General features: G+C 38.4%; 1 protein-coding gene across 1 annotated transcript in view; it reads left to right on the plus strand.

Moving 5' to 3' along the window:
- Positions 1-12,829, plus strand: part of CCDC15 (coiled-coil domain containing 15) — an 82,587-nt gene that overhangs the window by 21,732 nt on the left and 48,026 nt on the right. The window contains exons 5-15 of the mRNA XM_035009441.1: positions 521-589; positions 2,539-2,661; positions 3,140-3,772; positions 3,995-4,124; positions 4,257-4,276; positions 4,339-4,461; positions 4,709-4,831; positions 5,408-5,515; positions 6,472-6,546; positions 7,061-7,183; positions 7,651-7,773. Coding sequence (XP_034865332.1) covers positions 521-589; positions 2,539-2,661; positions 3,140-3,772; positions 3,995-4,124; positions 4,257-4,276; positions 4,339-4,461; positions 4,709-4,831; positions 5,408-5,515; positions 6,472-6,546; positions 7,061-7,183; positions 7,651-7,773 — 1,650 coding nt within the window. The remainder of the gene's footprint in view (positions 1-520; positions 590-2,538; positions 2,662-3,139; positions 3,773-3,994; positions 4,125-4,256; positions 4,277-4,338; positions 4,462-4,708; positions 4,832-5,407; positions 5,516-6,471; positions 6,547-7,060; positions 7,184-7,650; positions 7,774-12,829) is intronic.

The raw sequence follows: 12,829 nt of genomic DNA on the forward strand, positions 1-12,829 counted from the left end.
TCTTATATCAAGTATGTGGTCTTTCCCTCACTTCTGAACAGTTTTCTACCCCCTCAGTTGTATGAAGTGGAAATCTGCCAGTCAGAAAGGACACAATCCATAACCCAGTTGAACTCTGGTTTCATTTCCTTGTTAGACTTTTTACTGACCTTAAAATCTGTCTGGTTCTTATTGTTATTCCAGATATAGAGATACAAATAGAAGATATACTTGCTTGCACATTGTCACGTCACCAAGATAAAATCATAAGCCTCCTAAAATTGATCCTGGCTGGGATAGGGACAAATTGTCATTTATAAAGTTAATATATTCTCCTAGCAGCCTATTTCACTCCATGTTTGATGTGTGAGTGATTTGTTTGTAAATCTGAAGTAGAACTCACCACTTGTTTTTCTTTATTTATATTAAACCACCCTCATCTGTTAAAATCATTCCAGATCTTTCATAAAAACTCAACTTAGTATCATGAGCATATTGCTTTCTCTAGACCATCTATATTTGTATTAATTTTTTTTTTCAGAAAGCACTTTATAGGAAGTCATCATCCCTCAAGATAAATACAGGAACAAGAGGACAGTTGACCTTTAAGGTCTGTCAAGGTCTTTGGTCTTTTAACTACTTCACATTGCCAGAAATTTATAGAAAATCAGGGAGGGAAATGTAAAGAATAAAGGGAAAAAATAATGGCTTGTTAGAGCCGTCCACAGCTAATTATGCTAATTATGTTTGGGTTTGAGGGTTAAGATTCTAATGTCCAGTATTATTTTGTTCCTAACAGTTCTATTGAGATATAATTTATATACCACACAGTTTACCCATTTAAAGTATACATTTCAGTGGTTTTTAGTATATTCACAGGTTTGTACAACTGTCAACGTAATCTAATTTAGAACACTTTCTTCACCCCTAAAAGAAACCCTATTCCCATTCCCACAGAAACCCTATTTCCCATGTTTCCCATGGGAAACATTTCCCATTCACTCCTTTCCCTACCCCTAGTCCTAAGCAACCACTAAACTACTTGCTGTCTCTATAGATTTGCTTATTCTGGACATTTCATCTAAATAGAATCATATAATATGTGGTCTTTTGTGACTGGCTTCTTTCACTTTGCATATTTTCATTATGTTGCAGAATGTATCAGTACTTCATTCCTTTTTTATTGCTGAATAATATTCCTTTTATGGCTTTATCACATTTGGTATATCCATTCATCAGTTGATGGACTTCGTGGCTTTTGTGAATAACTGCTACAAACACTTATGTACATGTTGTTTTGTGGACATTCATTTCTTTAGTAATGGAATTTTGGGGTCATAGGCTAACTCTGTGTTTAATAGTTTGAGGAGCTGCCAAGTTGTTTTCCATCAGCAATATATGTAGGTTCCAATTTCCCCACATCCTCACCAATACTTACTATTGTCCATCTTTTTGATTATAACCATCCTACTGATGTGAAATGATACCTCACTATACTTTTGATTTGTGTTTTCCTGATGACTTATGATCTTGAGTATCTTTTCACATGCCTATTGCCCATTTATATGTCTCTTATGGAGAAAATGTCTATTCAAATGTGGTGTCCATTTTTTAATTGGGGTATTTGGTTTTTTTATTACTGAGTTATAAGTGTTCTTTATATATTCTGGATACATGTCCCTTATCAGATACATGATTTGCAGATATTTTTCCCATTCTGTAGGTTGTCATTACACTTTCTTAATGCTATCATTTGTACAAAATTTTTTTTTTTTTTTAAGATTTTATTTATTTATTTGACAGAGAGAGACACAGCGAGAGAGGGAACACAAGCAGGGGGAGTGGGAGAGGGAGAAGCAGGCCTCCCGCCGAGCAGGGAGCCCGATGTGGGACTCGATCCCAGGACCCTGGGATCACGACCTGAGCTGAAGGCAGTCGCTTAACCAACTGAGCCACCCAGGCGCCCTGTACAAAATTTTTAATTTTGGTGTAGTTTATCTCTTTTTTCTTGTGTTGCTTATGCTTTTGATGTAGTATCTAATAAACCATTGCTTAATCTAAAGTCATCAATATTTTCTGCTATGTGTCCTAAAAATTTTATAATTTTAGTTCTTACATATAGGTCTATAATCTATTTTGAGTGAATTTTTATATGTGGTGAGGAAGTGTTTTAACTTAGTTCTTTTGCATGTGGATATCCACTTGTCCCAGTACCATTTGTTGAAAAACTATCCTTTTTCCATTGAATTTTCTTGGCACTCTTGTTGAAAACCAGTTGACTGAGGGTTTATCAATGTCTTAATACTATCTTCTGAGATCTGTGAACATGGGATCTCTTTCCATTTATTTAGATCTTTTTAAATTTCTTTCAACAGTGTTTTATAATTTTCATTATATAGTCTTATGCTTCTTTTGTAATGTCCTGTTTTTATAATATTTGATTATATTGACCTACCAAATTATATTAATAGTGTGCTGAATCCCAGGATTTTATTGTAATCACATTGTTTATACCTGTAATCGATACTTTTTTACATTGTTGATTGTGTTGTTTTGTAGGAACCTGACTCTGAGGAATCTTCATCTATTATGATAGATAAGAAAGGGACAGAAAATTTGTTTTGGGGAGACCAGCAGCATCTCCTTTCTGAAGACAGGGACAAACCTTTCAGCAGAGTTCAGGTAAAGCAGAGTGAAAGGAGATAGTATAATAAAAATTAAACTAAGTGTGATTTGGACTAGTGATACCATATTGTTGCACTAGTTTGGGATTATAGATTTAGGTTCTGTTAAGTCGAGCAAAGATTATAATTTCCCATTTTATTCTAGTAATTTGACTACTCTATTTTTTTTTTCTTTTTAAGATTTTATTTATTTGAAAGAGAGCGAGAGAGAGTGTGTGAGTGAGCACAAGCAGGGGGAGCAGCAGGCAGAGGGAGAGGGAGACATAAGCTCACCACTTAGCAGGGAGCCTGACACAGGGCTCGATCCCAGGACCCTGGGATCACGACCTGAGCTGAAGGCAGACGCTTAACCCACTGAGCCACCCAGGCGCCCCTGACTACCATATCTTTTTGAAATTATTTTAGGAATCTTGTGGAAAATCTAGAGTGTTGCTACTACCTGGCATTCTATATTTGATGTTTATGTTCACTTTTAGAAAGTACAATCCAAAAATCCACTATTTGCTGTGATGAAAGAGGAAGAGCAAAAGCAATTAGATCTTCAAGGCCTTCAGAATATTTTTCCAGAAGCCCAGGATTATCTTCCAGAAGCCCAATGTGATCTGCTGGAAACCCAGGGTGATTTGACAGGAGTCCAGAGTGTTGAGCTAGAAGCTGAGAGTATTGAGCCAGAAGCCAAGAGTGTTGAGCCAAGACTCAATACTCTGGCTATTGAGCTGGAAAGCCAAGCTGTTGAGCCCGAAGCGCAGGCTATTGAGCCTAAAGCCCAGGCTGTTAAGATAAAAACTCAGGGTATTATGCCAGAAGCCCAGAATATTGAACTAGATGATGGGAGTATTGTGTCTAACGTCCAGGATTTGCTACCGAAAGAACAGTGTGTTCTTCCCAAAGACCAGAATATTCTACCCAGATGTCAGGACCAGGACTTTCTACTTAAAGACCAGGATTTTCTACCCAGAGACCAGGATATTCTACCCAAATGTCAGGACCAGCATTTTCCACCCAGAGACCAGCATGTTCTCCCTGAAGACCAGAATATTCAATCCAAATTTCAGGACCAGGATTTTCTACCCAGAGACCAGCATCAGCATTTTCTACCCAGAGATCAGGTAAATAGAGTGGAAAGGAGATATAACAAGAAGAAATAGCTACTTAAATTTTGGAGTGGGATTTGCAAGGACTAAATTGCAGCTGATTTGGAGAGTCATAGTTGGAAAAAATAGTTTCCTCATTAATTCCTCAAAAGTCTGGGGTTCTCATTAAATGTTAAAGTATTAGCAGCACATTACCCCTTACTGGACAATTTACTTTCTTTTTTTAATCTTTATTAGGAAAAATATTTCTGGCAGCCATTATCTGCTTTGACAGCTGAAAGATGGAACAAGGAGTGGCCCACAAGTGTGCAACAGTATCTTTTACTACTCAGGTTCCAAGGCCAGCCCTCCACCAGAGATCAGTTAGGCCAAAAATAAGAAGAAAGGGATCAACAGGAAGTAAATCACATAGGGTTGTAAGTGGGCTTATGTGGAATAGAATATAGTGTTTTCTTCTATTTCATATGTTCAGTTATACTCTGACCTCAGTTAATGCCAGAATTCTCACCACAGCCTAAAGTATTGGTTAACTGATCTTTCTTAACTGAACAATTGGTATTTTGTGTTTGTTCTTTCTTTAGGAAGCAAATTTGAGGCAGCCAGCATCAATTTTGATAGGCCCAAGAGGGAGAGAGGCGTTTCCTCTGGATGTCCATCAGGATATTCTACCCAGGCATCAAGATCAGAACTCCACCAGGGACAAGGTAGAACAGAAAAAGGAGAGAGTCCAGCAGGAACTGAATTGTTAAGGGTTTAGTTTGGAACTTGCAAAGGTTGTCCTCAGCTAGACTTCGGAAATGACAGAAAGTATGGCTTTCTGTTTTATTCCATATTTCACATTATCTCGAGTTAAAAAAATTACTGTAAGGCTCTCAATAAAGCCTATAGTATTATTACTATCATATTACTCCTACTGGACAATTTATAATTAGTGTTTTTGTTTTCTTTTAGAAAGTACACTTCAAGGAGTCATATTCTGATATGTCAAGTGAGAAAGGGAGAGAAGACTATTCTCTGGCAGGTTATCAGTATCTGCCTCCTAAACTCCAGGACCAGACCTTCGTCAGAGATCAGGTAGAGCAAAATAAAAAGGAGATAAACAGAAGCTAAAGTAACTGGATTTTATATATTCTCAATAATCAGTAACATGAAGTATAGAAACAGGTGCAAAAGACCCTGGTCTGATGAACTATATCAACCAAATCAGTTCTGTCATTTAGAAGGTTGATAGATCACATTCATATTCTTATTGTAGAATCAAACTATTTTAGTTTACTAAGATTATGCTACAACTTGTGCTGAAGCCCCCAGTATTACCACCAACACACTGTTCCTACATGAACAGTGTGGGAAGTTGTGGCAGATCCTAAATTACTTAACATACGGGGAGTTTGTCAGACTACTCTGTACATGGTTTAGGATTAAAAATTCAGGTTTACAGAGTTGAGCTAAAAGTGTTACATCCTTAAAAAATAAATAGCATAAAATAAAAGTATTATATCCTTGTTCAAGTTAAAATGTATCAGAATATCCTCACCTGGTACCATTTCCCTGGAGTTCTCACTGAAACCTACAATATTATGATTAGCATGTTGCCCTGGTCAGACAGTTTGCTTTTTATTTTTATTCCTTTAGAACATGTTTCTCAAGCAACTGCCATCTTTTATGAGAGCAGAGAGAATGAGCAATGAATTGCCTCTGGAGTATAATCAGTATGTTGAACCTAAAACCCAGGACCGAGCTTCCCCTAGAGAACAGGTAGAGCAGAATACAGGGGGAGGACTCTCCTTCCTAAAAGAGTAACAGATGAAATTACTTAAGATTTGGGTTGGAGCTTATCAAGTTAGTTCACATGGAGGCTACATAGAATTAAAGCTTCTAGAGTGAGGCTAAGAGCATAACATTTTCAGCTATTTCAAAATGTGCCAGACCTAAAGTCTGTCCAGGTGAGAAAGCATATCTGTCGTTTGGGTTGACCAAGAGACAGGGTTCATATAATATTGATTGATTAACAGTAGACATTTGCATAAGCTCACATCCTGGAGTATATTTGACTTTCTGCATTTAGTTTTATAAATACTGAAGGGCTTCTCCTCTTAGCCAACTGAGTACACCAAAACCAGACATTCTGCTCTACCAGTTTGCAAACCAGTTATGAGGAAGGATAAAACAAACTGTTTGCCACCTGAGAACTACCTGAACTTTACCACTGCTAGTTTTTGTGAATGGAGTTACTGGGGACATCTAGTAGGAGTGCTTGTGGAAATGACACAAGCTTGTTTCCTAGCTGTACCTTGGGAAAATGCTAGCAACATTGTAAAAATATTACTTTGTTGCCTTACTTCTTCCAAACATATTATTGAATAAAGAGTTACCCATGCAAAAAAAAAAAAAAAAAAGAAAAAAAAGTACCAGAATAATCTGGGATTTGCTTTAAAATAGTCCAGGAAAAAAGTGGGAAAAGAGACAGATGGAAAAAAAATGTTACTAATTATTGAAGTTGGGGGTTGGGTATCTTGGGATTCATTATACTATTTTCCTTCCTACTTTGATTTATATATGGGAGTTTTGCATTAACACATGCAGGCACACATGCCCACCAACTCTGGTATGTTATCCTCCCCTAGTATCATTATTTTGGAGTTGTCACTGATGTCATTAGTTGTCACTAATCATTTCTGCTTAAATAGTTTTGTATTTTGTTGTTCCTTTAGAGCAAGTATATCAAGCAACCCTCATCTTGTGAGAAATGGGAGATTGAAAGAAGAATTGCTTCTGGAGTGCCATCGGTATGTTTCACCCAGTGTTTAAGATCTCGCCTTTCAGGGCGCCTGGGTGGCTCAGTTCTTAAGCGTCTGCCTTCAGCTCAGGTCATGATCCCAGGGTCCTGGGATTGAGCCCCTCATCAGGCTCTCTGCTCCGCAGGGAGCCTGCTTCTCCCTCTCCCACTCCCCCTGCTTGTGTTCCTACTCTCGCTGTGTCTCTCTCTGTCAAATAAATAAATGAAATCTAAAAAAAAAAAGATCCCGCTCTCTGGGGGATAAGTAGAGCAGAGCATAGTGAGGAATAAATTGCTTAGATTTTGGCTCAAGTTTAACAGGGAAATATAGTAACTACTTGGGGATTTAGTGTTAAGATCAGTAAATAGTGGGCAAAGCTATCCTGTCCTCTAGTTCTGTGATGTATCATACCATTCTGACCTGTTGAAACTACTTCAGGCCTCTTCACTGAGGCTTTTACCATTGCCCTGGCATGATGCTTCTGCTTCAACAATTGATGTTCAATGTTTACGTTGTCTTTTAGCACAGGAACTATGAGCAGGCCTTACGTAATATGACAGATGAGAGATGGAGAAAGGAGTTATTTCCAGAGCACCACAAATATGATTTACATGATATCCAGGATCCAGGTTCAGCCGGAGAGCAGGTAGAGCAGAGTGCAGTCAAAAGTAAACAGAAAGTAAATCAGTTAGAGTTTGATCTGGGCTTGCCAGAGCTATGCTTCTAACAACAGTGTTCCTGTTGCTTCTGGTAGTGTTCTCTCTTATTAATACTATTAATAATATGAGTAACAGCTTACATTTGTTAAGCACTTTCCATAACTAAAATAGTTCTAGAACTTTGTATCCATTGTGTCATTTCTCATTCTCACAATAATCTGGGGAGATAGATTCTGTGATTATCCTTGTTTTATAGATGAAGAAACTTAGGACTGCTTTGTGGATACAGTTAAGATCCATAATAGTGGCAAGGAGTGTAGTGTCTACTTTTATGCCATAATGTATGCGACTAATCTAACAGACCTGTATAGAGTATGTCAGGGCTATCCCTGCAGCATTACTAGCATTATGTCACCGCTCACATATTTTGGTGACTGCTTTTGTATTCTTTTAGAGCTTATACTTCAGGCAGCAGCCGTCTGTTGGGACAGCTGAAAGATGGCAAGAGGATTTGCTTCTGGACGACCAGCAGCATCTGCCAGCCAAGCACCAGACAGAGGCTTCCAGCAGAAGACAGGTAGAGTATGAGTAATGGAATTTAGGTAGGATTGCAGGCACCTACAGAGCTGGGAGTGGTAAGGCTGAGCAACAAACAGATTCTTGTTTTAGTTCATAGTGTGTAAAATTTGTCCTGACCTAAGATTACTTTAGTGCTCTCCCGAAACCTAGGGTATTGGAAAAACTGTATTTTATATGTGTGTTCTTTATAAGAGGTGTATTTCTAATGGCCATTGTCTTTTATGGCATGAGAGGGGAAGAAATGTGTGGTTTCTGAGGGAGAGGGGTCAGGAGGATCTTCCACCCAATGGCCAGGCCTAGATCTCCATCGATAGGCTAGTAGAGCATAAGACAGGATCACCAAGAAATAAGCTGTTCAGGGTGTAGGCTGGAGCTTATTAGGGTTATATTGCCTAAGCTTTGATGTACTGAGTTAAGATCTATAGTTTTTCAAGAAAACATTAAAATAATCTGGCCTCCTAAGATTCCTCCATGGCTTAACTAAAGTCTAGCTTATTCCCACTAGAATTGATCACTGTCTAGATAATTTCTATCTTGTGATTTTATGTTATTTTAACAACAGAGCCTTCAGGCAACCAGTGTTGTTAGGATATATAAAAGAGATAAAGAGACATTTCCTCTTGGCCCTTTTAAGAGAGCAGCAGGAGAAAAGGAGCATAAAGACAGAAAGTAGGATTTGGGCTGAGGTTTTCAGGACTACTATGTAGCTCTTTTATAATTTTTAGTTTGTCTCTATTAGGTTGGCCTAAAGGTACACTGTCGTGTTTTATTCTACATCGTTACTTATATGTCCCGAAGTATGCCAGGCTCTTTCCTACCTCAGGTCTGTTGCATATGTTTTTTCCTTTGCCTGGCTATCCTTCTCTTTTTTCTTCACAAAGCTGGTCCCTTCTCGTCTTTCAGGTTTCAGCTTCAATGTTCTCTCCTTGGAAAAGACTGTCCCGACCACCTTATTAAAAATAGGTCTCCTCGCTTCTGTTTTTCTCTATCCTTGCGTTCTCTTTCCTTCTCACTACACAAAACAATTTGTAATAATTTATTTTATTTATTTATTTTTTTTAAAGATTTTATTTATTTATTTGACAGAGAGAGACACAGCGAATGAGGGAACACAAGCAGGGGGAGTGGGAGAGGGAGAAGCAGGCTCCCCGCAGAGCAGGGAGCCCGATGCGGGGCTCGATCCCAGGACCCCGGGACCATGACCTGAGCTGAAGGCAGACGCTTAACGACTGAGCCACCCAGGCGCCCCTGTAATAATTTATTGATTTAGCATGTTTTCCACTGGTCTGTAAGCTTTATGAGGAGAGGTACCACACCTGATGTGTTTACCAGTGTATGGACAGCCTTCGTAGTACAGAGCCTGGTACTGGACAGTCTCTTGCTAAATATGTTTTGAATTAATCAATTAAACATTTATTGAACACCTTGTTAGGTGTTAGCCATTGTTTAGATGCTAAATATCAAAGATACAATTGTGAATCAGACACAGAACACAAATTTCAGACAATCTAAAGAAGAGAGACTGACACATAAGCAACATAATTAATGGTGGAGGGTGCATAGGGCATTAATTGAGCACGGAAGAGGCATACCTAACTCTGTTTGCTTGAGGGTGCTGCCTTGGTGGTCAGAAGCTCTTCTTCTTGTCCTTCTGCCATACAAGCCTCAATCTCCTGGATCAGTCCTTTCTCCTTTTAGGCTCCTGAAATAATCCCGCCTTATTGGAAAAAACACTTTAACAGTGTAGATTTAGATCACAGTCATACTTTGGGCTTATGGTCACAGCTGCTGTGTCCCCCATGCTGCTTAGCATTTTTCTTGCTTGCCCTTTGTCAGCCCCCTCTCCTATGGCCCACACTAATAATAGTAAATCTTAAATACTTTGTAAAGCTCTTGCTACATCCCCATACTCTCAGACTTTGATGAAGAAAATAGAAGCCATCATGCACTACCTCCCTCAGCCATTTGTTTTTTTGGCATTCTTACCTGTTCCTACTATGTCAGAAGAAGAGTTATCTGTCTTTGGACCATATTCTGGATTCTCTTGCCATCCTTTCTTCTGGGTCCAATTTTGAATATTATATTGTGAGACTCTGGCTTCTTTTGAAATCCTCTGAAGAATGTTGCATCTTTTGTTTATTTGTTCTAGCAGGCAATCAACCTGGTTACGTTTATAAGTTCTTTCTCACCTTCTGTGAAGAGTGGCTCCAATGTTAGTTCAATTTTCAAAGCCTTCATTATACTCCTTTAGGTCCATCCCATGCGTGCATAACTCAGGGACGATTTGGGGATATACGCCAATTCGTACACAGATTTGAGGAATCTACTTTTCTAGCTCATTCCTCCTCAGGATACCCAATCCCTACACTCTCCAGATACCACAGGCCACATTTCCTGGAAGCTTTAGTTAGAATCAGTGAGACAGACGGGTCCATAGTGAGCTTACCCCTTGCCCAGTGCTGAAAACCTGGTTTTTCTTTTTTGAAAGCAGAAAATGTTTCGTTTTTATTGTAGCAAAAGTAAACACAAAAAAAAAGAATAAATAACCCAAAATTCCAGAAGTAACTACCATCAGTCTCTGCTATGTATCATTTTTGGATTTTATCTATAACAAATAAATAATTTTAAAAATAATGAGGTATACAGTCAATTCTTGTTATTCACGGTAGTTATATAAAGTTGCCACAAACATTGAATTGGTGAATACTAAACCACTGTTCCTAGGGGAAATACAGAGTTAGTTTTTTGTGAGCCTCTGATCACAATGTTTTGGTCACTCATCAATACCTAACTTTATTTTATGTGAATTTCTGTTTAACGATACTTTATTTAATATATAATGTTGGTTTATTAACATGGACTCAGAGCCAGTAACACTATAGCTTATTCCTGAATGAGCTCATCTCATACATGTATTTTCCCCATAAGGCACATCACAGCCTTCTTTTTTTTTTGTTAAAGATTTTATTTATTTATTTGTCAGAGAGAGAGACAGTGAGAGAGGGGACACAAGCAGGGGGAGTGGGAGAGGGAGAAGCCGGCTTCCTACTTAGCAAGGAGCCAGATGTGGGACTCGATCCCAGGACCCCGGGATCATGACCTGAGCCGAAGGCAGACGCTTAATCATCTGAGCCACCCAGGCGCCCCTCATCACAGCCTTCTTGTGCTCAGGAATACTAGATAGTACTTCAACACTGTGCTTGGGAACCATTTTATTTTATTTTATTTTATTTTATTCTGTTGTTTATTTTTATCTCTTTAAAAAAATTATGTATTTTAGAGAGAGAGAGCAAGAGAATGAACCAGGAGAAGGGCAGAGGGAGAGGGAGAGAAATCCTCAAGCAGACTCCCCCTGAGCTCAGAGCCTGACGCGATCTGGGGCTCAATCCCAGGACCCTGAGATCATGACCTGGGCTGAAATCAAGAGTTAGACACTCAACTGACTGAGCCACCCAGGTGCTCCGGGAGCTATTTTAAATAGTGAAATCACCAAGAAAAAGCACAAAAATGCAAAAACCTTGGCACTAAATAGACCTTGAAAAGAATACTTGTTTACAGTTTGAAGGCTGAAACAAAAAGAGCAGAGCATCACCTTGTTCAACCTTAGCTGGCAACATACATATCTGGTGACTCAAATTTGTCACATGTCTGCAAATGACCATAAAAGCATCACAAGTGTTAATTTTGGGATTACAAATAAATTTTAGTGAGTAGGCAAATTCATAAATAAGGAGTATGGAATATTGAGGATTGACTGTAATTTATATACCATATAATTCACCTATTTAAAGTGTACAGTGCAGTGTTTTTAGTATATTCAAAGGGTTGTGTAAAGTTTGCCACAATGAATTTTAGAACATTTCATCATACCCCAAAAGTCCTTACCCATTAGCAGCCAATTCCTTTTTCTTCCACCCCCCAACCCTAGGCAACCATTAACCAGTCTCTCTGTCTATAGATTTGCCTATTCTGGACATTTCATATAAATTGGATCATGACCTTTTGTGACTGGCTTTTTTCATTTAGCATAATGTTTTCAAAGTTCATTGACCTTGTAGCATATAGCAGTACTTTATTCCTCTCATTAGATAACATTCCATTTTATGCATATAGCACATTTTATTTATTCATTCATCAATTGATGGACATTTGGATTGTTCCTACTTTTTGGCTATTATGAATAATGTTGCTGTAAGTATTTGCATACAAGTTTTTCTGTGGATATGTGTTTTCATTTCTCTTGAGTATACCAAGGAGTGGAATTGCTGGGAATATGGGGACTCTATGCTTAACCTTTTGAAGAACTGCCAAACTGTTTTCCAAAGCGGCTGCACTGTTTTTCATTCCTTCCAACAGTGTATAAGGGTTCTAATTTCTTCACATCCTCACCAGCACTTAATGTCTTTTTAATTATAGCTATATTAATGGGTGTGAAGTGGTATCTCATCATGGTTTTGATATATATTTTCCTGATGGTTAATAGTGAGCATCTTTTTTTTTTTTTTTTTTAAGATTTTATTTATTTATTTATTTGACAGAGAGCTAGAGGGAGAGCACAAGTAGGCAGAGCAGCAGGCAGAGGGAGAGGGAGAAGCAGGCTCTCTGCTGAGCGGGGAGCCTGACGCGTGGCCCAATCCCAGGATCCTGGGATCATGACCTGAGCTGACGATGGACACTTAACTGACTGAGCCACCCAGGTGCCGCATTAGTGAGCATCTTTTCATGTCTCATTGGCTACTTGTATTCTTTGGAAAACTGCTTATTAGATTATCTGCCCAATTTGTAATTGAGTTATTTGTCTTTTGATTATTGAGTTTGTAAATTCTTAATATATTCTCCATACAAGTCCCTTATTAGTTACATGATTTACAAATGTTTTCTCCCATTTTGTAGGCTCTCCTTTTCTTTTCTTGATGGTATCCTTTGTAGCACAACAGTTTTTAGTTTTGAAGAAGTCTGAGTTACTTTTTCTTTTGTGGATTGTGCTTTTGATGTCATATCTAAGAAACCACCTAATGCAGGATCATGAAGATTTACTCTTATGTGTTCCTCGA

This window comes from Mirounga leonina, unplaced genomic scaffold (assembly GCF_011800145.1).
Source record: "Mirounga leonina isolate KUSES-001 unplaced genomic scaffold, KU_Mleo_1.0 Mir_153, whole genome shotgun sequence".
NCBI classification, from domain to species: domain Eukaryota; kingdom Metazoa; phylum Chordata; class Mammalia; order Carnivora; family Phocidae; genus Mirounga; species Mirounga leonina.